Source organism: Harpia harpyja, unplaced genomic scaffold (assembly GCF_026419915.1).
Source record: "Harpia harpyja isolate bHarHar1 unplaced genomic scaffold, bHarHar1 primary haplotype scaffold_39, whole genome shotgun sequence".
Lineage (NCBI taxonomy): Eukaryota > Metazoa > Chordata > Aves > Accipitriformes > Accipitridae > Harpia > Harpia harpyja.
Window position 1 is genome coordinate 824,985 of NW_026293320.1, and position 22,753 is coordinate 847,737.

The following is a 22,753-nucleotide window of genomic DNA, read 5'->3' on the forward strand; positions in this document are numbered from 1 at the left end:
TGAGGCTCGCAGTGTCTCAGCTGGTGATGACAGCACTCAGCGATCCCCCGGGCACAGCCAATCTCTAGGGTGCCCTGGAGGGTTTGTGTGCTGCTCGCTGCCCCCAGGCTCCAGGGGAGCCCCGACCCCAGGAAGGCAGTTTGTGCCCCACAGAGAGAAGGGGACGGGGCTGTCTGCACCCACAGGTGGCAGAGAAGTTTCCTTCCTAGGGGCCCTGGCCAAGCACGGGGGCTGGGCTGATGTCAAGGGCGAGGAGGGGACATGCGTTGGGGTTATCCTTGGGGTTGTCTCGGTGCTCCCTGAGGACATGGAAAGCTCAGGGTGTGGTGTGGGTTTGGGTCTAGGGCAGGTGGTGGGCAGGGGAAGCTGTGGGCCTGGGGGCACGGGGCTGTGCAGGGTGTGCTGGGCTGGGGAGGAGATGGTGCCCTGGGGATGGCCTGGGGGCGCAGTGTGGAGGTGGGCATGGGGCTGTTGGAGTGGAAGGAGGTGCCAAGGGCTGTGAGATGGTGAATGGCCCAGCAGGGCTGGCGTTGGGCACCCCCAGCCTGCACAGCCGGTGGGGAGAGGAGGGGCTCCCACAGTGGCCCGGGGACAGCGTGGAAGGGGGAGGGGTCCCATGCCGGTGCCTGTGACTCCGCGTGGGAAGGGGGGCTCCCCGACCTGGAGTCTGGGGCTCGGTGCTCTTCTGACTGGTCCCATGTTGGTGTTTGAAGGAGCTGCGGAGGTGAGGCTGGAGGGTGGCAGCTGGCGCTGTGCTGGAAGAGTGGAGGTGAAACAACAGGGCCAGTGGGGGACTGTGTGTGGTGGTTACTTCTGGGAAATGAGTGATGCTGCAGTGGTTTGTAAGCAGCTGGACTGTGGATATGCTCTTGAAGCTCATCAGGAAGCACGCTTTGGGCCAGGATCTGGCCCCATTTGGATGGTTGGTGTAGAGTGTCATGGCACTGAGTCTGCCCTGTCTGAGTGCACAAACACAGAATGGACTCGAAAGTACTGTCATCACGGTTTGGATGCTGGAGTGACGTGTTCAGGTAAGGGACCAGCCCATTCCCTACTTTTGTGGCCAGGATGGGGGAAGGGACCTGGCTGCACCTTCAGGGAACAACAGAGGGATACTGGAGCAGGTGCCGGTGTGGCCAGGCACACTGCTGAGCTGTGACTGTCATTGGTGGTTTCCCTGGTCCCTGAGGAAAGCCCCGGGAGAACTTGCCACTGCCTGGCCTGGGACGTGGCTTAGCCCACGCTCCATCGGAGCCTCCGGCTGGGAGATGAATGCCGCGCCCTGCTCCGCAGTCTCCTTTGGTCCCGTCTTTCTCCTCCCATTCAGCCAGGACCTGTCTGGCAGCACCGAGGACCAGGTCTCACCATGGCAGAGGCAGTGAGAGCAGCTCACATGGCCGCCCACAGTCCTGAGGAAGGGCCCAACATGGCCAGGGACTTTTGGGTTGTGTCCCCTGGCAGACATGAGTCCCCCAAAGCAGAGGGGCTGCTTAGAGGGGAGGAGCACTGGGTTTGGGCAGAAGAACAGGGTGGCCCGTGGCCACTTCATTCCTCTTCCAGGCTCACCCCATGAGAGGCAGCCCACAGGGAAACAACCCTGTGCAGGCAGTGCTGACCTGCTGCCCAGCCTCTCCTGCCTACCCCAGCCCCTGGCTGCCCTGGGGATTTGCCAGCACTTTCTGGTTCTCCTTGGTGCCCGCCCTTGCACTGGGAGCTTGTGTCAGCCCAGGGCTGCTCCTTTGCCTGCTCTCCTGCCCTCTACCCAGCTGTTGGCCGGGGATGTGCACACCTGGCAGCGTATTCTGGCCCTGGCTGAGGACCCCCTCCTCATTCAGGCACTGGAGCCAGGGGCTGGTGAAGACAGCGACAGCAGGTACACCTGCACCGCATCTGTACCCTGTCCCCTCTAATAGCAGTGCCCCAATGGCCCGAGAACCACCTGGGAACGGAGTGCATTTCCAGTGGCTCCAAGGGGTTCCTGAGCCTGGCTGCGAGCTTGGTGGGGCAGAGCAGGCTGCAGCAGCCAACAGTGCCTCGGCCCGCCTCCTTGGGCTCAAGTGCTCTGGGTGCTGCAGTGCCTGGGGCCAGTGCCAGGCAGCCCAGGGTCTGCAGGATGGCACCAGTTTGTACGAGCGGTTCCTGCGGCTGGGGGTTTGGGAGAGGAGGCAGCCCCCGAGAGCCGTGCTAATGCCTGAGGAGCAGCAGGAGGGCTCTAGTGTGTTTGTGCCATCGGCACCCAGCAGGAGCTGCTGGGATGGTTGCGGGGCTCTTTGCCTGCAGCCACCTTAGAGATTAGGTGGCCTGTGGTCAGGTAACTAACTGCCAGAGGGCTCTGGGAACTCACGGGGGTCTTTGGTTGCTACAGGATTTGTCCAGCTGGTTGGAGACAACAGCCCCTGCTCAGGACGAGTGGAGATCCGTGATGGGGACCAGTGGAAAACCGTCTGTGACTCAGACTTTGGTCCCAAAGCTGCCACCGTGGTCTGCAGGGAGCTGCAGTGCGGCACAGCCCTGTCTGTCGCTGGGGCAGCTCACTTTGGAGAAGGGGATGGTCCCATCTGGGACAGAGAGCTGCAGTGTGTGGGGAATGAATCCCTTCTTGCTTCCTGCCCCAGGGGATCCCCAAGGGGTGAGCCCTGCTCCCACGCAAAGGATGTCGGTGTCACCTGCACACGTAAGGACTCAGGGTGGGGGGTTCAACGCCAGGGGTGTGCTGAGGACGGGAGAGCAGGGCAAGGGCTGTGCTGGAGGGGAGGACAGAAGGGGTGATCATAAAATTATGGAGTGGTTTGGGTTTGAAGGGACCTTTAAAGGTCATCTAGTCCGGCCGCCCCTGGAATGAGGAGGGACATCTTCACCTAGATCAGATTGCTTGGAGCCCCATTAGACCTGACCTTGAATGTTTGTCTGCAGCCCTAAAATTGTGCAGAAGGAGGAGAAAGGAAAGGCGTCCATTTGGCCTCTCCTGTACCTCCCGAGGGAGCAAAAGCACAAGTCTGTCCTTTCTCACCCTTCTCTGTTCCCAGAGTTCACAGGGTTCAGGCTGGTGAACGGCAGCACGGAGTGTGAGGGGAAGGTGGAGGTCCAGGTGCTGGGGACCTGGGGCACCCTCTGTGCCTCCCACTGGGATCTCTTGGACGCCCACGTTCTCTGTCGCCACCTTGACTGCGGGTTTGCCGAGTCCATTCCCAGGCCAGGTCATTTTGGGAGAGCCACCCACCCCTTCTGGAGAGACTCATTTCACTGTGATGGGACTGAAGGCCACCTGGGGCAGTGCCCAGTGACTGCTCTGGGGGCCTTGTGCTCCCACGAGAGCGATGCTGCTGTCATTTGCTCAGGTGAGCGCTGCTCAGGGAAAATGCTGCGTTAACTCCATTTGCCCCTTGGGTGTGACGTGGCCACCCAAAGCAGGGGACCGCATGGCAGCATGAGTGTGAATTTCTCCCTGGAGAAACCCTGGCTTCACCAGCAGTGGTCTGGAGAGCTTTGTCTGCTCAGACTGGCTGCTCTGATGTGGGAGAGCTGAGTGCTGAACTGGGAGAGGTGTCTCTGGCCCCTGGGGCAGCAGCTCATGCCCCGGGGCCACTGCCAGGCCTGGGCTCCTCTGCTCTCGTGCTGCAGGACAGGTCAAGGACAGGGCTGTGGGGCTCTGCTCCATCCCTCTGGCTGCAGACAGCCCTGTCCTAGCCCCACAGAGTCCTTCTCAGAGCCCAATCCCACACCCGCAGGGGCTGCTCGGGTGCCCCTGGCAGCAGCAGCAGCAGCAGACCTGGGATATGAGCTGCAGAGCAGGGTTGGGCCCTTGCTTCTAGTCGGCGCAAGTCCCAGACTTGTCCTGTTTGATCGGAAAGGCCCCCCTCGCTCTGCTCCCTGCCAGGGACACAGGCTCCCAGTCCATGATCCCCAGGGATGCAGAGGGGCAGAGACGTGTGTGCCGTGCCCCATGTCTCAACGGTGTCGGTGTCAGTGCTGAGGTTCGGCAAGGCTTTTCCTGGCGCTGCCTGTCCCTGGGTAACTCCACTGGTTGCTTCTCCCTCCTGTGGGAGCTGCCCCAGCTGCCTCAGCAGGGACGTGTTGAAGTGGCCCTACCCCAGCAAAAGCAAAGACCGTGTCTTGCTCAGGAAGGCTCAGGGACTGGGAAACAAATGCTGTGGAAACCTACTCCTGAAGCTCACTGCAGAGGGCTGGGGCCAGGCGGGTGAGCTTCAGGACACCGTGAGGGTCCCAGAGCGTTGAGAGGCACTGCACGTTTCTGGGTTCTCTGGTGCTGCTGAGGGTTGGGGCATGGCTACTCTCCCCAGGCCCAGCTGACTCCGCGTCCCTGCGGCTGGTGGGTGGAGGGAGCCGGTGCGACGGGCGAGTGGAGATCCTCCAGCGTGGGATGTGGGGCAGAGTCCTGGATGACCAGTGGGACGTGCAGGAGGCCAGCGTGGTGTGCCGGCAGCTGCGGTGTGGAGAGGCAGAGAAAGCCTACAACCCCCCAAAGCCCCAGACAGGGTCGGGTCCCGTGGGGCTGCAAGGGGTCCGGTGCGCAGGGCACGAGGCCAACCTGACCCTCTGCAACACCTCCCTGCCCGAGAGTGCACCAGTGGCAGGGACTGCAGAGGACGTGGGGGTCGTTTGCTGGGGTGAGTGACACTGCAGAGGCCCCCCAGGCTCTGGGCTGGGTGGGCACTGGCCCCTGACAGCAGCTGGGGTTTCTTCCCACTGCAGGGAGCCGGCAGGTCCGGCTAGTGAATGGGCCCGGGCGCTGTGCTGGGAGAGTGGAGGTGTACTACCAGGGCAGCTGGGGAACCATCTGTGATGACGGCTGGGACCTGTCAGATGCCACCGTCATTTGCCACCAGCTGGGCTGTGGCGGGGCAGTGCAGGCGGTTGGGTCCGCTCGGTTCGGGGAAGGCTCTGGTCAGATCTGGCTGGATGGTGTGAACTGCTCCGGGGCCGAAGATTCTCTCTGGGACTGCCCAGCAGGGTCCTGGGGGCAGCACGACTGCGGGCACAAAGAGGACGCAGGAGTCGTCTGCTCAGGTCTGTGCCGGGAGCTGTGGTGGAAGCCCATTGCCCGGGGAGACCGAGACGAGGGGAGAGCTGGCAATGGCCGGGGCTGTCCTTGGCTGCCTCTGAGCCCCTGCCCAAGCCCATCCCGCAGACACCCACGCACGCATCCCCTCAGTCCTACTGGGGAGCTCGGCTGTCCCCAAGGGTAAGCAGGGAGGGCAGGGTTTTCTGTCCGTCGGGGACTTCTCTCTGCCAATGGGTGCAAGGGGGACTTGCTGGCCATGCCTTTGCCTGCCTGAGGGTCTGGGGCTGTTAGGGGCATCCCTGCTCCCACAGCCCCAGACCAGCCTGTTCCCCTTTGGGGCCCTTCCTCCCAGAGTTCGTGGCCCTGAGGCTGGAGAACAGCAACAACTGCTCTGGGCGCCTGCAGGTTTTCTATAACGGGACGTGGGGCAGCGTTTGCTCCAACTCCATGACTCGCAAAACGTTATTGCTGGCATGCAAGGAGCTGGGCTGCGGGGATGAAGGGTCCCTAGAAACACAACGGCCCTACGGCAGGACGTCTGGCCCCACCTGGCTAGATCACGTGCAGTGTGGGGAGAGAAACAGCTCCTTCTGGCAGTGTCCTTCGGGTCCCTGGGATCCTCAGTCATGCGATGACCTGCAAGATGAGACCCACATCACCTGCAATGGTAATTCTGAGCTACCCGGGCACCAAGCTACCAGAGCTACTCCCCAACTCCTGGTCTTTCCTAGGCAGGGTCAAATGCAGAGACAGCCCGTAGGAACTTTTTCTTTATGTGCCAGACTCTGCTGCTGCTGGTGGCAAAAAATGGGATTTCAGGTCTCAGAGCCCCACACCTTCACCAGCAGTTGCCAGCTGGGCTCGCAGCAGCGCCCAGGGGAGGCAGAGGTGTCTCCAGGCAAGGTCTCAGAAGAGACCAGCCACGGCTCCGAGGACTGTCCCCTCCATGGACATCCTCCTGCTGCTCTGTGAAGCAGGGTCCCTTTTGGGGCTGAGCAGTCTGGGTCCCCCACATTGCCATGCATGTCCCCCGAATGACCGGGGTTCAGCTGCTGCCATGAGTGAGGTGGCACGAGCAGAGCTCAGCCTTGCTCTCTGCTGCATGACCCCCCCTTCAGCAGCCCCTTCACGGCAGCATTGCCTTCTGCAGGGAGACGGCCAGAAACGCCCCCATCCCTGGGGACTGCGTGCCCAGATTCCACAAGCTGCACAGGTAGCTGCTCCTCCACATGCCCCTCTCACCCGGCAGGCCTCTGCCTGCTGTCCCGGTGCTGTGGGAGGTCTTTGCCTTCTCCAGACAGGGAGAAGATTCGTGCCGTGGGAGGTGAGGACAGGTGCTCGGGCAGAGTGGAGGTGTGGCACCGTGGCTCTTGGGGGACGGTGTGCGACGACTCCTGGGACATGCGGGATGCTGAGGTGGCGTGCAGGCAGCTGGGCTGTGGCCCCGCGGTGTCTGCCCTGCATGAGGCTGCGTTTGGGATGGGGACGGGCCCCATCTGGCTGGAGCAGGTGGAGTGCCGGGGGACAGAGCCGTCTCTGCAGGACTGCTGGGCCCGGCCTGGGGACAGCGGTGCCTGCCGGCACAAGGAGGACGCTGCCGTGAACTGCTCAGGTGAGCGGCAGGTCTGGGACCCCTTGCTGGGCTATTGGCAAGGAGCTGGGGAAGATGTTTTCCCCACTGGGTCCCATCACAGCCCCAGAGCTCCCGAGAGCCAGGCCATCCCTGCAGAGCATGGGAGCCTGGTGCCAACTGGGCAGCAGCCTCTGTGGGGCTGGATGTTGTCCAGCTTCTGCCCGCAGGGCCCTGCAGCCCCCAGGGGCATCTCCCGGGCTGCCTGCGTCATCCTGCCCAATACCCAGAGCAGGGCCCTGGGCTCTGTCCCAGCCACCCTGACCAGCCCCACAGGAGGGGCGATTTGGGTGCGATGTGTCAGTCATAGATGTGCGCGAGTGCGCACACACACAGAGTGTTTCAGAGAGGATGCTTGGTGGTACCCTCACACCCACCCTCTCAGCCCAGCTCTCCTTCTCCTCTGCAGCTGCACCCAGGACAGTAGCACCAAACCCCCGAGCAGGTAACCTGTCCTCCCCACCAGCACTGGGTCTTCATGAGGCCAGGCTGTGACCCACAGCCAGAGGGAAGGGGCTCCTCGCTGGGGTGTGAAACTCCCCCAAAAGAAGTACCGGGGCAGTGGTGTGGGGTTTGGGGAGGGCTGTCATTTACCCAGTGGGGTGGGAGCTTCCCCATCACTCACACCCTGGGGTCCCTCACCACCTTTTCAGTGGGGGTCAGGACCAGTGTGTGCTGGCCCCACAACTCCTCCAGGCCTGGTGCTGCCCGTTCTGTGTTCCTGCCCATGCAGATCCCACGCGGGGCCGTCCAACCAGCAGCGGGAGAGTCTCATTGCCCGTCATCATCTGCATCGTCCTGGGGGCCCTTCTCTGCCTGCTCCTGGCCCTCCTGGCTGGGCAACTGCGAAGCGCCAGGGCTGGGCGCAGAGGTGGGTCCTTCCCCTGCAGCACTGGAGTAAGAAGCATCCCGGCAAGGCCAGGGATGCTGTGAGGTGGCAGTGAGTGGCACAGGCAGAGCCGGGAGGACAAGGGTGTGCTCTGCCTTCATTCCCAAGTACCGCCCCTTTGACTGCCTGACCGTTGGCCACCAGCAGCAAGGGGTAGAGAGTCCAGACACGGGGGGAGTTAGGGATAGGGCGAGGACAGAAATGGCAGAGCTGGGCTGGGGCAGATGGGAGTAGGGAGAAGACAGATGAGGACGTCATGCTGCAAGCACTGTGGGCAGCTCTGGAGGGGGCTCTGGGGCAGGGGAGATGCCAGGAGGAGTGTGGGAGAGCAGGGGCAAGGCCCATGGTTTCAGGCCACCCAGGCTGCTCCTCTGTCCAACCCTGACCTTCTCCCTGCAGGGCAGGGGCCGTTGCTACAGATCCATGGGCAGAGAGGGGGAGAGGAAAGGTGGGAGCTGCTCCAAGCTCAGCACCAGGGACCTGACCCAGGGGCCAGAGGGGCACAAGGGCTGTCTCTGAGGGGACAGTGCAAGGGTGTCACTGCTCCAGACCATCTCCATGGGGATGTTGCCCTCACTGAGGAGGTGGTAGCGGCAACCAGACGGCGCAGTGGGTCTGTGCTGCGGCAATAGCCTTTTGCTGGCCCAGGGGAGCAAAGCTGGGGGGGCAGAGCAGGATCCTGTCCCCTCTCTGCCTGTCCCTGGGCCAGCCCTGCCACTGTCCGCAGGCTCCGGGAGAGCTTGGGAGCCCTTCCCTGAGGCCGTGTATGAGGAGATCGGTTACAGCCCGGCGTGGGAGAAGCAGGCGAGGTTCAGTCGCTCAGGTGGGTGTGGGTCTCTCCCAGGGGGCACATCTGCCAGGCTCTCTCCCCTTGCCCCGCCACTCAGGGCTGACCCCCTGCAGTCCCATGGCCAATGGTCCCTGCAGCACTGGGGCTGTGGGGTCTGTGGGGAGAGCAGCCAGGTCCTGGGCCCAAGAGAGGAGCTTCCTCCCCACCAGTTCCTCCCATCCAAGTGGGGGACAGCCCCTCTCTGCCTGCCCCCACACCCTGGGTGACACCTGAGGGCTGAGGGAAGGTGCTGTCCTGGGGTAGCTCTGGGAGTCCCTTTGAGATGGGGTTTGTCCCAGGGCGGCAGGGTGAGTCCTGAGCCCTCCTCCTCACTCAGCCCTGGCTCTGTGGGTCCCCTGTCCCCAGAAGCACTGATCACAGCCTGGGTCAGCAGAGTGCACTCCCATGGCACCTGCTGCACCTCTCTCCAGGCTCCTATTCAGAGGGGTTCCTGACCAATCTGCAGCCCTACCCTGGGGACAGCGAGGAGGAGGATGGTCTGGGGTCAGCACCAGGTAATAGGGTGTGGGAAGGAGTGGCTGCCTCCTCCCTGCAGGCATGTGAAGAACAGCGGTGTCACTGAGTGTCACTGTTGTAGTTGGGGAGGACACGAGGGTCTCCTGTGGTGCTGCCAACACCACCGTCTGAGCCTCGTGTCCCTGCATATCCTCCCATGCTCTGCTCTGCATGTGTATCTTCTCATTGTCACCAGCTCCCCTCTCCTTGCAGGCATCCCTGTGCTGCCCGGAGGTGACCCAGTGGATGGCTATGATGATGCCCGGGAGGTTTCTGACCCTGGGGAGGATCCTGTGTCTGGGCAGGGAGAGTGGGAGATGCCCAGGGCACCAGAGGAGGGAGCAGGGCCCAGGGATGCACCCAGAGGTGAGAGGGAAAGATAGCGCTGCCAGTTCCTGGGTGCTGGATGAATTGGTGCTGTCCTGAGAGAGCGCCCAACCTCCTGGGGTGAAGGAACGTGTCCCAGGAGTTTTTCCTGGGGGTCTGCAGGTGGGAGAGGGAGCGGAACATCTCAGGACTGGTGAGGAGAAGGGAGGAAGGTGATGTAGAGGCCAGGAGGGGCACCCCATGGGGCAAATGGGCAATGGCCTGCCTTGCTGCTTGCAGGGGCAAACCTGCGCTCCCAGAGAAGTGCCGGGGCCCCTGGAGCTGAGGCAGATGCCTGGTCCCTGTCCCCAGAGAGCACAGGCTATGACGATGCTGAAGAGGGGTCTCAGGCACATGCCCCTGAGGACACAACGGCTGTGACACCGGAGCTCAGTGCACAACAGTCCCTGATGCCAGGGCAAGCAGAGCCCGTCCCTGCCGTGGGGCTGGGTGCAGCCAGGAGGAAGGAGAGGTCTGTGCAGCTGGGAGAGCCGTGAGCACCAGGGAACCGTCTCCCTTTTCCCACGGGCAGCAGAAGCAGCTGGGCATTTCCTCTATTTTTAGGACCCTGTTTTTACGCTGTTCTTATTAAAAGCCTTTGGGGCTTTGAGCCAGAGCTGGTGCTTGCCTGCCCAGGTGTCGGGGTGTCTCCCCGAGGCTGACTGGGGGGAGAAGAGCACAAATACATGGCGGTGGGGAAGGGACACATCTCAGGGACAGCAGTCTTGGGGTCAGGCTGTGGGGCTGCAAGAGCCCATGGTCCCTGGGGAATATTCCTGCTGACATTTCCATCCCGCCAGCCACAGGTTCCATCAAAATGGTCCTTTGCAAGTTCCTGTGATGCACCCCAGCGAGAGCACCCATGTCCTCATCCCGGCATTCCCTGGTCGTTCTTTCCCCTAGGCCCTGCCTGGGCCACGCTGGTCGAACACAGCCGAGGCCGTGGCAGAGCTGCCCTGTCGGGGCGAGCCCTGGGCTGTAGCCCCACAGAAGTGAGCCCTAAGTTTTCCATCATGCTGTGAACACCCTGGCCAGCCCCAGGGTGTATCATGGCCCATGGATCACCTCCGACAGTGGTTAGGAGGCAGTTTTGCTCCCCACTGCCCTGGCACAGGGTGCTGAGCCACTTGCTGGGGCACACGGGCTGGGATTGCCCCTTTGATGGCTCTGCCAGGACCCCAGTCTCCATGGGCTGCTCCTGCTGCCTTGGGCCCTTGCAGACCCCAGCTGCTCATGAGCAGCTCTTTCTTTTTCTGGGCAGGGACTGATGGCTGTGAGGGGCTGCAGCTGGGCTGGGCAGTGCAGTCTGGTGGGTGAGGAGGTTTGAGTAAGGGAACTGGGGACTACTGAGACACTTGTGCTGTGGGCCCTGGGTCTGGTGCTGGGGGGATGGAGAACACAGAATTGTATGCGATGCCAGGACATGCAGAAGAGGGTAAATTTGGAGAGTAAAAATAACATGGAGTGGTTGAGCTGGGGCTGTTGTGACGAGACGGTGTGAGAGTTGGTGACCTTCCATGCTGGAACACAGGGGAGCCACTGCTGGCATTTGTGTCCCAACTTGTGCCCTTGCAGCAGGCATGAACTGATGCAGAGCGATGTTCATGTGGGGCCCCAGAGGGATCCCGCTGTGCTCTGTATCTCCCTGCTGATGCCCAGAGAGGAGCACATAGGTGTTTCGTCAATCATTGCAGCAGGGCCAAGAAACTCTGCTCGAGACAGCGTGTGACTAAATAACACTGGTGCCCAGGCACTACAGTGGCTGATCCTCAGCACAGCTTTCTCAGCTGTCCTGGGCACATCAGAGGTCTCGCTGTGACAGACCTCCGGAGGGAGGAGGATGCCATTGAGGCCTCAGCTCCAGGGAGTGCCTCTCCCTGGGACTGGGGGGATGGTGGCCTCAGGTCTGGGAACTGAGGAGCAGGTGGAGGAGGTGTATGAGGATGGGAGCAGTCTGTGCACCATCGAGAATGACAAGCAGGAGAGAGAGGGGGTCTTTGCAGAGACCCCACAGAGGAAAGATCCCAATCCGTGTGGAGCAGGGAAGGAGGGACAGCTGGAGAGCACCCCAGAGGAGCACTGAATGGAGAGTCCTGCCCAGGGGAAGGCTGGGGACTGTTGGTGCTGGAGGAAGGCTCCTTCTTCACCACAGATCTGCAGCTACAAGGCAGGGACAGTGCTCTGACAAGGGGTGAAGGAGCAAGCAGGGCTGGGGCAGGCTGGAAGGCGACAGATGGGCTGTGCAAAAATGAAAGGGAGCAAATCACTGCTGAAGCCCGGGGTTGAACCAGGGACCTTTAGATCTTCAGTCTAACGCTCTCCCAGCTGAGCTACTTCAGCCCTGCCCCAGCAGCCCTTGTCCCTGTGCCACCCGTGCCAGGCCACAGGCTGACACGCAGGAGGAGAGCTCCTCAGGGAGGTTCCCAGGGAAAAGCTGTGCCCAGCCCTGGGCAGAGGGGACCCGGCCCCTCTCTGTCCCCAAGGCCAGCTGGGCTCCAGGTTTGGTGGAGGCCAGATTACACTGGTGTGTGTTAAGATGTGTGTGGGCCTTGTACAAATGTGACAGTGGCAAAGATACGTGGGCAGACCAGGCATGTGCAGTTGCAAGGGCGGAGGGTGAAGAAGTGTGGGGCTGGTGGAGATAAGTAAGACCTTATCTCCTTCCCCATGGAAGGCCTCTCCCCACCCTTTTCTCCCTTGCTCAACTTCCCTCCTTAGCTCACAACTCTTCTACCTCCTCCGCCCTGAGCAGTGCAGGGGGTGGGGAATGAGAGGTTGTGGTCGGTCCATACCAGTTCCTCTTTGCTGCTCCATCCTTCTAACACTTTTCCCATGCGGTCCCTCCTATGGGCTACAGTCCTTTGACATAAACCTGCTCCAGCATGGGCTCTCTTCAAGCCACCGTTCTTTCAGGAATTATCCAACGTCTCCAGTGTTGGGTCGTCCACAGGCTGCAGGGAATACCTTCTCCACTGTGGTCTTCTCCATGGGCTGCAGGAGACCATCTGCTCTGGCACCTGGAGCACTCCCTCCTTCTTCACTGACCTTGGTGTTTGCAGGGCTGTTTCTCACACTTTTTCTCCTCTCCCACTCTAGCAGTTGTGTCCTTTCTTAAATATACCTTCACAGAGGTTCCCCCAGCTTTGCTGTCGGGCTCAGGTTTTGGCCAGTGGTGGGTGCATTTTGGAGGCAGCTGGAACCAGATGTGTCTGGCATGGAGGCAGCCCCTCGTCTCTCCTCACAGAGGCCTTCTCTGCACCACCCCTGCTACCAAGACGTGGACATGGACACCAATAGACAGTGTAAACCTTTGACTTGCTAAATGACATCCCCTGCTCTTCCCTCACCAAGAAAAACAGTTTAGTCACTGGGGAGGAAGAAAGAGAACAGAGAGGGCCTTGGTGCTGCGCAAACACGGTTCAGCAATAGCTACAACATTGGTGTGTTGTCAACACTCTTTTGGTCACAGATCCCAGACATAGCACCATCGGGACCCCCATGAAGAAAATTAACTCCACCCCAGCCAAAACCAGTACAATGTGCCTGGAAATATTTCCAGGCTCAGCTACTCCATTACCTTCCCAGGGAGAGAGGTAAGGCTGATTGGCCTGTAGTTCCCTGGGTCCATCTTGGAGATAGGAGGGACATGTGATTTCTTCCAGTCTTCAGAGGAGTGTATTGAGTGCACACCTGAACTGAGGCAAGAGGATTCCCACCACCCATGGGTTTGTGGCAGGAATCGGAGGGAGCTGAGTCCCTGGGATGGATGCACTCGACTCTTTGGCCAAACTAGTGGTAGTTTGGTTCAGGCTCCAAAAGAGGTAAAGGCCTAGGTATAACAGGACCAAGAACCTCTCTGGTTCCAAGCTATTCTCTGGAAACCCACACAGGAAGAGAGTGACATGGTGAACATTGATGCATACGGGCTTGGAAACTGGAACAGCGAGCATGCAATTAACACATGAATAGCAGGTGTTTCCTCCATGGCTTGTTTGTCAAGGAAGAAAGAAAGTTGTGGGTACAAGGAGTCTCATGCATACCTTTTCCATTGCATGTAATTTGACTGCAAGCCAACCACTTTAGGCCATAAATATGACAGCCTAACTGAGCCACCTTTGAGCTCTCCCTGCTAAGCAGCTGGCTGCACGGCAGTGATCTCCCCTTGAGTTGGGACATCTCTCAAGGTTCTCGAGGCTGAAAGACTTCTTATCATCTGCAGATCTTTGGGAAGTGACCAATATCACATATAACCTTGTATGATAGTGCTCTATACAGCTTTTGTATTGGTACCTTTGATTCTGTGTTGGTAATTTTGAATCATTTTTAGATCCTTTGTGCAGTAAGTGATAGAGTGAACCTTGCCATCAAACATTGTTAAGGTTCAAGAAAACCAGTTTTGCTGACACCTCTCGCAGCGGTTCTTTAAGCAGTCTAAATCGCCTGTCTGCGACAAATTGGTGTGCTTGGCAGAATTCTAAATCGGGATCTGCGACAGGAGACCTTAGTGCAGCCATACAATATATAAAGGAGGCTTTTAAGAAGATAGAGAAAGACTTTTTACCAAGGTCTGTAGTGACAGGACAAGGGGTAAGGGATTTAAAAGAAAAGAGGGTAGACTGGCTATAAGAAGAAAATTTTTTGGTAAGGGTGGTGAGACCTTGGGACAGGTTGCCCAGAGAAGTTGTGAATGCCCCATCATTGGCAGTGTTCAGGGTCAAGTTGGATGGGGCTTTGAGCAACCTGATCTAGTGAAAGATGACCCTGCCCACGGCAAGGGGTTTGAACTAGGTGGTCTTTAAAGGTTCCTTTCCAACCAAAACCATTCTATGATCCTATGAGTCTGTGATTCTATTCTTATCAGCTTCCCTCTTCTTAGTATCAGGCAGGTGAGTAGAGGTTCAGAGAGAGGAGAATAGTCCAGGGCTGAGAACACAGGCACAGGGGAGAGCACCCTGCTGTGATCTGCTTCCCAGTCCTGCATCACCACGGGTGTAGATGGCATGGCCTTGCATCAATGCCGTGGTGCTGTCATTCAGGTAGTGGCATGTAGTCACCGGACACCTTTGGGAGGCCCTGGGGTGTCTGCCCCCCACCAGCTCTAAGAGGGCATGGCTTTCCTGGAGGTTGGGTGCTGTGTTTGCCTACTGAGTGGAGTTGTGTTTGCCACCCAGGCACCTGGCATGGCACTAAAGGCTTTTCAGGTATTTTACAAGGCACATTCAGGTGCCCTAAACATCTGATGTCATTGTGGGTGGCCAAGATCTCTCCATTCCCCCTCTGGCCCTCAGCTGATGCTCAGGGAGGAGGTGGCTATTCTCAGAGATATTCCATCAGGGCTTGCAAACACTTGCACATGTCTTGGACCACCTCTGGCACCTCAGTCATCACAAAGTATCTGTATGGGAGCACCTGAGTCCCCAGTGACTAAAGTTAAGGTGCTCAGAGCAGGGCTCACACGCTGGCAACTCTTTTGTGCACACCTGAACTGAAGCAGGAGGGTTCCCAGCTCCTCTGGGTCTGTGGAGTCAAAGCGGGGAGCTGAGTCCTGCTTCAACCCAAGGGCTTCCTGGTCAGGATGAGAAGTCTGCATTGCCTCACCTGAATCCCTGGCCTGCACAAGGGAAGCCAAGCCCCTCCCTGGCCCTGTCTGTGTGTCCCTTTTCTTGTGGGTGAAGAATATCGATGTCCAGAGGGGAACATTGACACCTGTCACAGAGAACCGCACTCTGGCAGGGCAAACCATGCTGCTGGAATCATCAATCTTTCTCTCTACTGTTGGTGATTACTTCAGGTGTTTTTGCAGCATGCTCCCCAGGGGTGTCCCCAGTGCCTTTCAGGAGCTGTCAGTCCCAGAGCTGCAGAGACATCTTCAGGGAGCCCAGAGCAGGCAGAGGAAATGGTGCCTTGGGCTGGTCCTCTGCTGCTGGGCTGGGCCTGGCTGCTGGGCTGGAGCGAGCTCATTACAAGGAGACAGCACTGCAGAGAGACAGCTCTGCCCAGGAGCAGCTCCTCTGCAAAGCGCAGCAGGGCTGAGGGCACTGCCTGCAGGCACCCAGGGGAGAGGAGTGAGGAAGAGGGAGGTTAAAGGCAGTCAGCAGTTGGAGGACAGAGGAGGGCTTGTTGCAGGACACATCTTCACACGGTAGGTCTCTGACTGCAGGGCAACGCACAAGAGTATCCTGAAGGGATCTCCAAAAGCTGGCACAATCCACAGCTTGTGAGCTCTCTAAGTAAAACTCACAGTTTCTCTACAGCAGACAAGAAGGATGTGCTCCAGAGCAGGAATTCCCTGCTGCACCACCAGAAGGACAAGGCGTGACAGCTACCTTTTTCCAGGGATGGCTGCAGGGGTGTGAAGGCATTTGTGCAGGGCACCCCCCTGAGCTGTCCTTTAGAGCAGGGTGCCTCTACCCCAGGGGGCTGTGTACCGGGGCACAGTGATCAGTAGGTCTGCTAGGAGGCTGTTAAAGTGCCTTGTGCCACTGCTCTGCCTATGGACAGCACCCCCTTTTCTGGACCCATCAGGGTTGTTCTGAGCTGCCCTTTTGCACCTGCAAACAAGAACATGCACCCAGCCAGTGCTCTGCAAACAGGCAGCTTTCTGTAGGGCCAAGATGGGTGTGCAAAGGTTGGGATGGGGTCTGTGAGTGCTGACAGGGAAAAGAAATGGGATAGGAAAACATCTCCCAGGAAAAAATCTCCAGGCAACAGGAATATGATCAGGGGATGAGAGGAAACAAAATGCAGAAATGTTGTGGGAGGGAGCATTCAGAAAATTCTTTATGATCTCCTCCAGTGCAGACCCCTTCCTCTCAGCAAACGCTTTTGGCTCCTCTCCCTCCCAGCAAAGCCTCTGCCCTCAGAGCTGGGGGGTACATGGCATGAACTATCTCCTCAGCAGACAGAGCTCCAGCAGAGCTGTGGGTGCAGCTCTCCAGCCACGTGCCCATTTCCCTCTGCAGAGCTCAGGGCTGAGAGCATCTGCCTGGCAATGCTGGTGTCTGGGAGGAGGTCTGAACAGCTGAGTAAGCAGAACTTTCCTGAGTGCCCAGCTGCCTCCCTGCTTGCCTCTCTCAGCCAGACCCTCACTGTATTTTCCCATGTTTCTCCAGTTGTCTGTGTTGTTCTATTGCTATTTCATCCTTGCTGTCAGGCTCTCTGGGAATGGGAGTTTCAGCTGCAGAGTCACACTCTGACCTTGTGGGTCCTCCTATGCAGGTGTGTCCATGGAAATGAGGTGTCCCAGCTTTCACCTGTGGGGCTGTGGGCAATGCAGTCTGTGGGGCTGGGGAATGAGCTGGTTTTCCCTGGATTACATGCAATCATTAGGACATTGGCTATCTCTTTGGGGTGGCTTTCCAAGCTGTGAGCTGTCCTTAAGCATGAAAATCTTTCACATAGCATCTTTTTGTTATCTGAAAGCCAACAAAGAGAAGTGTGGAGATGTTATGACTGAGGAAATGCTGTTGGGATGATGAAATGAGCTGTGTGTGTCCTTGGCTAGAAACAGGGTGCTGAGACCTTGAGAAAGGGTGAGGCATTTAGTAGTCTGCAGTGGGTCCCTCTCCTTTCAGTAGTGTCTGCTGGCTTTTACTGGTACCATGGGAGTGTGATCACCCTCCATCTGAGAAAACTGCAAGCACAAGGTAGCTGGGAACAAGCCCAACCAATTCCATTCACTTCTCACTAAGCCACAGTGAATCCCGCTGCCTCTCATGTCTCACAGCTGGTCACTCTGAGTGCAGTAGAAATGCTCATGATTTCTGATTTCAGAGAACACTCACAGGGAAGGATGGGGGAAGTAGGTAAAAAACTCCAAAGCCCCTAAAACTTCTTTCTGCCACCCACTTTCTTTAACACTGGGAGTGCAGATGCTGACAAACCCTCCTGTGTTAGGAGTGATTTTATCTGATGTATTCTGAATATCAAGCCCAGCCCCCCCTGCCATATTCCCATATACCCACTGCAGTGGGGCTGGGTCGACTCCTCAAGAGACAATGGGCAGAGGCCCTGCTCCAGCACAAAGAGCCACAGAAAATGAAGCTGAAGACCAAAGGCAAAATGAAAGTTTCTCCTGAGGAAGGAAAAAGGGTGGGTGTGTGGTAGCGGGAGGGTCTATGAGAAATATCTTTGGTTTTACTTAGAGATGTTTCTGGTAACTTGTCACTGCCTTCTCCTCCTTGGACTGTCCCCCGTGTCCAGAGGACGCATATGCCCAACAGCAGTTCCATGACTGTGTTCCTCCTCCTGGAATTTGCAGACACGCGGGACCTGCAGCTCTTACACTTCTGGCTCTTCCTGGGCATCTACCTGGCTGCCCTCCTGGGAAACGGCCTCATCATCACCGCGGTAGCCTGTGACCAACGCCTCCACACCCCCATGTACTTCTTCCTCCTCAACCTTGCCCTCCTCGACCTGGGCACCATCTCCACCACTGTCCCCAAATCCATGGCCAATTCCCTCTGGGACACCAGGGCCATCTCCCACCCAGGATGTGCTGTTCAGGTGTTTCTGTTTAACTTTCTGATGTCAGCAGAACTGTATCTACTTACCATCATGGCCTATGACCGCTATGTTGCCATCTGCAAACCCCTGCACTACGGGACCCTCCTGGGCAGCAGAGCTTGTGTCCACATGGCAGCAGCTGCCTGGGGCAGTGGGTTTCTCAATGCTGTGCTGCACACTGCCAATACATTTGCACTACCATTCTGCCAAGGCTATGCACTGGACCAGTTCTTCTGTGAAATCCCCCAGATCCTCAAGCTCTCCTGCTCAGATGCCTACCTCAGGGAAGTTGGGGTACTTGTGGTTAGTGTCTGTTTAGTCTTTGGTTGTTTTGTTTTCATTGTGCTGTCCTATGGGCAGATCTTCAGAGCTGTACTGAGGATTCCCTCTGAGCAGGGACAGCACAAAGCCTTTTCCACCTGCCTCCCTCACTTGGCCATGGTCTCCCTGTTTATCAGCACTGCCATATTTGCCTACCTGAAGCCCCCCTCCATCTCCTCCCCATACCTGGACCTCATGCTGGCAGTTCTGTACTCAGTGGTGCCTCCAGCTGTGAACCCCCTCATCTACAGCATGAGGAATCAGGACCTCAGGGATGGCATTAGGAAACTGATTACATGGACTTCTATTTAGCTCCAAGAAACTTCCCATCTCTCCACAAATGACTGCCAGGTTATTCCACACCAGTCCTGACCTTTTTTTTTTGTTCTCTTTATTGTTATTGTAATTGTTATTCTTAATTTATAATATTTCTACAGTAATTTTTGGATTCCTTTTGCTTCTACAGAGGTATGAACCCCCTCTTTCTTACCTGGAGCCTCTCTAAAGGTGTCTAATGCTTGTTGAGAGCTGAACACATTACAACATCTGTGTAATAAAATGAGATCTCTTCTGTGCTGCGTGTGAACACTGGGCTTGTCTTCCAATGCTGCTGTCAGGAGTTGCTCAGGGTTCTGCATGACTGCAGGAACAAAAGCCTCTCAGTCGACTTGTGACCATGTAGAGATCAAGGATTGGATTTAGGACTCACCCGTCAGTGTCTAGTGACAGTGGAGGCCATGGCTGGTCACTGAGTGACACACCCAAGGCTGTCACATGTCAGACGGGGCAGACAACATCATTCTCAAGAGGAAACTGGAGCTGCCTGGAGATCCCCCAGGCTCTCCAGGGACAGACTGTGCCGGAGGTGGGAGGTGAATGTGAGAGAGCACCCAAGGTGGAGTCACCGAAGGTGAAGTGCTGACTTGGTGTATCCACAGGGAAACAAGGACTCTGCAATCCCAGAGGAGGCAGCAGGGACCATGCAGCAAGCATAAAGGAGTCTGGAGAGTGATCAGTGTCACCCCCATTCAGTGGAGACCCACTCATCTCTAGTGTTGATGGAGATGAAGGCTGTGGGTCACTCAGAATTGCTCTGTCAGGGCTTGCAGGCACTTGTACATGTCTCGGACCACCCCGGCACTGCAAATCCAGCAGGCCACACAAAAGCGTGAGTGACTAACTGCCACCCTCCATCCCCACTGATTAGAGAAGGAGCTCAGACCAGGTACTCGCATGCAGGAGCTTCTTTTGTGCGCATCGTCACTGCAGCAAGAGGGTGGGTCTGTGGGGTGCATGGGGGAGCTGAATACCCATCCCCTCTGAGGGTTTCTAACCAGAGGCTGGATATCTGCGCTGGCTCAGCGGAGTCACTGCCCTACAGAAGGGGAAATGGACCTCTTGCTGTCACTGCCTAGGGATAGAAATGGGGGTTAACAGAGGGGGAAATCTCCATCTCTTTTAGACACCTGTTCTCTGTGAAATCTTGCTCTTGGAATTAGCTGCCCTCCACTCTTTGGAGAGGGAATTCAAGGACGCAGTGAGAAAATTGAGTTCAGAGCCATTTTTCATCTAGAATGCCTTGCCCAGCCCTATGCAGTCATGGCACCCATGGTATCTAAGGGCAGGTCTGCAATCTGCTTGGTTTTTCTTGTTGCTGTCTCTGTCATACTTGCGATCCTACAGAAATGTTTGGATTCATCCCAGCTGTGCTAATGGTGAAACCTGCTGTGTCTGACCTAGAAGCATTCTGTAAATGCTTACATTATCACAGCTGGCTCTCCAGTGCTATGTCTTTAAAAAGTGGTGTCTCAGCACCACAGAGACCTTCAGTGCAGGTCCTGAAGACCGGGCTATAACTCAAAAGATCATGAAAGGACATTGTCATTGAGCTGCACCCTAAAAGATCCTCTGGCTTTCATTAGGTTCCCCACTGACCTGGAGGATGAGCTCAGCACCCTAGTGTGATCTGTTGGGGACCCACGTCTGGATCCAGGGCTCAGGTGTCAGTGCCTAGCGCAAACAGAGTTGGAGAGCTGTCTCATGCTTACCTGCCTTGGGCTGCCACACGTGCTATGGGCTAATGGCCAACACTCATCCTTTCTGGAGGTGAATCGGGAGAGCTCAGGGGATCTGAAGGGACAGCGTGTGCCCAGGAGTGAGTGGGGAGCTTCACAAAATGAGGGACCACCCAAGGCGTAGTCATAAAAAGGGAAAACACTAGATCCAAGTGTGAAAAGGTAATGGAGGGCTCTGCAATCCCAGGAGGGGCAGCAGGGACCCAGCAGGCACAGGGAGGGAGGCTGGAGAGTGATTCATGCACCCTCAGTAAAATAAACTTGGCCTGGATCTAGTGTAGCACCCAAACACCTCTCCTGCTTCTGGATTAAATAAGAAAGAGAAATCCATTTCTGCACATGCAAGTTCAGGGCTGGCTGCTCTGTGGCTGGAGCAGCAGGAGCTGATGGAGGGGTCCCAGGGTCCCCAGGACCAGGGCTTTTGCACTGTCCTGGGGAGCGGGGCTGGCAGTGGGAATGGGGGGAAGGCAAAGGCTGTCTTGGTGAGGACTTTCCTGGATACAAGGGAGTCATTGGCCTCCATTTCCTCATGCCGTTGCTGGCCTGCAGCTTGGGGCTGACATGCCCTCCTCCCTGATGCCCCTGCTCCCCATCTTCCTGGGACTGCTGTTCCCTTCAAAGGAGCTCGGGCTTTGCTGGGAGATCCCAGAGCTCTGCAGGTCCCTGTGGCGGGTACCAGGGAGAGCTGGGAATGGGGCTGAGCTTGTCTGAAAAATGGAGACGAGCATCGAGCCCTTCAGTATGACTGGGGACTATGGGCTAACAGCATGGTACTCATGGTGCAGAGCCAGCACTTGCTGGAGAGAAACCAAGTGTAGAAGTTGCAGAAGAAAAGCTCGGTCTGATCCCTTGCTCCGTGGACACAAGGAGAAGCTGCTGCGGGACACTCGTTGCAGGGCAGCCCCTCACATCACTCATCTCTAGTGCTGGCTGTGATTTGGTACATGGCCAGCTCCATCCTCCGGCACATCTCCATATCCTGGATAAGGAAAAAAGGCCAGCCCAGCGTGGCTTGTCTGCTAGACTAGACGCCAAGAGGTCCTGGAAGATGGCTGTGTCTTATGCCTGTGTGAGATGCAGCTGGGGTTGACAGGGACTGGGTGCTCACGTTCCCACAGTTTCTGCTAGGAGGCTTGGGAAACTGGGAAGCCTCAGGCAGAGGAAAAAGGTGCTGAATACCTCAGGTCTGTACATGCCCTTGGTTACAAGGTCCCCTGCCCCACTGAGCAGCAGGTACACATTTTCCTTAGCTCCTGTCCTAGCTTTTGCTATGGATTTACTTAGAGGAGCTGTTCCGGTTACCTACCCCTTGCTGGTTCCAGCTCCAGCTAAGCTCTAACTAGAGTTGCCCCGACTCTACCCCTGCTTGCACAGACACAGTCTCTGCATTCCCCCTGGGCAGCCTGACCCTCTTTCACGTGCCTGTGCACATCCACCCAGCAGCCTGAGCTCAGGTGCTCCTGCCAGGGTAGAGGTGGAGGATCACCAGGAGCAGCTCCAGAGGGAGCTCCCCAGGGAAAAGCTGGGCCCAGCCCTGGGGAAACTCTGCCCTGAGCATGAGGAAGGCAGAGGCAGGAGGGCAGGGGTAGGTTGGAAGAAGAGCAAGAGGCTCTGCAAAAGCCCGAGGGAAAACATTGCCAAAACCTGGGCTTCAGCCATGGACCTTTAGATCTTCACTCTAACACTCTCCCCGCTGAGCTTCTTCAGCTCTGCCCTAGGAGCCCTAGTCCCCATGCCAGCCATGCAAGGGCACGGAGAGATATAGAAGACGTGTTCCTCAGGGAAGTTCCTGGGAAAAACTGTGCCCAGCCCCGGCAGAGGACAGCTGGCTTCTCCCTGCCCAAGCCTGCTAGCCAGGCGGTGCCAAGGGCCCATCTCCTGCCACCCCACCTCAGCCCGCTCCTGAAATGTTTCATTGCAGCCCCCAAGGCAGCTGGGGCTGTTTGGGGGATCATGGGCAGTCTGTGGCAGAAGGACGGGACATGGGCACAGCATCAGCAGCGCTGACAGTGGCATGACAAAACCTGCCTTGGGCAGCACAGCTGAGGCACTGGATGACTGATGCCTTCCTGGCCGGCTGGGATCCAGGTTTGTGGTGAATGCCTGATCGATGTTAGGAGTTCCAGGAGTCTTGCGGGCTTCCAGTTCTAATATGATCTTAGCAAAAGCCAGACACATGCAACTACAAAGGCCGAGGGTGGAAAAAGAAGTGTGGAGCTGACGAAAGAGCTCTCTTTGCTGTAGGAAAGCGAGGTCTCAGGGCATGCAGAGTCTGTGCTGGTTCCATGGCTCTCTTGCTTTACTCTTGCAGGAGCAAGACTGTTTTGGTCAAAGGGAGGAGATGACAAGCAGGGTGGGAGAAGACTTGAATACCTCCAGGAACAGGGAGGGCACAGCCTCTCTTGGCAACTGACCTCATGGTGAAAACATTTCTCCTTATCGCCTGGTGCCTTCTCTGCTCCAGCCTGAACAAGCTTTGCTCCCTCCGTCTTGCCTTAGATGGCAAGTGCTCCAGACTGCCCCCAACCCATCGGTCTCATAGCCCTCCGCTGAGCTTGCACCAGCTCATCAGTGTCTTGCCTGCACCAGGATGGGGGAC

At 57.5% G+C, this 22,753-nt stretch overlaps 2 protein-coding genes and 1 non-coding gene across 3 annotated transcripts; 2 read left to right on the forward strand and 1 right to left on the reverse strand.

The window, feature by feature from the left end:
- Window positions 1-978: 978 nt before the first annotated feature.
- Window positions 979-14,666, forward strand: LOC128138335 (scavenger receptor cysteine-rich domain-containing protein SCART1-like). Its single transcript, XM_052779630.1, has 13 exons — window positions 979-1,031; window positions 1,328-1,378; window positions 1,914-2,215; window positions 2,366-2,674; window positions 3,027-3,338; window positions 4,302-4,628; window positions 4,714-5,028; window positions 5,376-5,690; window positions 6,174-6,236; window positions 6,321-6,646; window positions 7,350-7,524; window positions 8,270-8,365; window positions 14,542-14,666. The coding sequence occupies exons 1-13, from the start codon at window positions 979-981 to the stop codon at window positions 14,664-14,666; spliced, it is 2,769 nt and encodes a 922-aa protein (XP_052635590.1).
- TRNAF-GAA (transfer RNA phenylalanine (anticodon GAA)) lies at window positions 11,521-11,593 on the reverse strand. Its single transcript has one exon. It is a non-coding gene; the product is annotated as a tRNA-Phe (tRNA).
- Window positions 14,667-17,404: 2,738 nt separating the features above from the next.
- LOC128138336 (olfactory receptor 14C36-like) lies at window positions 17,405-18,391 on the forward strand. Its single transcript, XM_052779632.1, has one exon. The coding sequence runs from the start codon at window positions 17,465-17,467 to the stop codon at window positions 18,389-18,391; it is 927 nt and encodes a 308-aa protein (XP_052635592.1). The 5' UTR covers window positions 17,405-17,464.
- Window positions 18,392-22,753: the final 4,362 nt, after the last annotated feature.

Bases quoted from the DNA above. Each gene is read 5' to 3' on its own strand.
- LOC128138336 (XM_052779632.1), top strand. From the start codon at position 17,465: ATGCCCAACAGCAGTTCCATGACTGTGTTCCTCCTCCTGGAATTTGCA.
- LOC128138335 (XM_052779630.1), top strand. From the start codon at position 979: ATGGACTCGAAAGTACTGTCATCACGGTTTGGATGCTGGAGTGACGTG. The intron at 2,216-2,365 runs GTGTGTTTGTGC...TGGTTGCTACAG, and splicing joins GGAGCAGCAGGAGGGCTCTA to GATTTGTCCAGCTGGTTGGA. The intron at 5,029-5,375 runs GTCTGTGCCGGG...CCTTCCTCCCAG, and splicing joins CGCAGGAGTCGTCTGCTCAG to AGTTCGTGGCCCTGAGGCTG.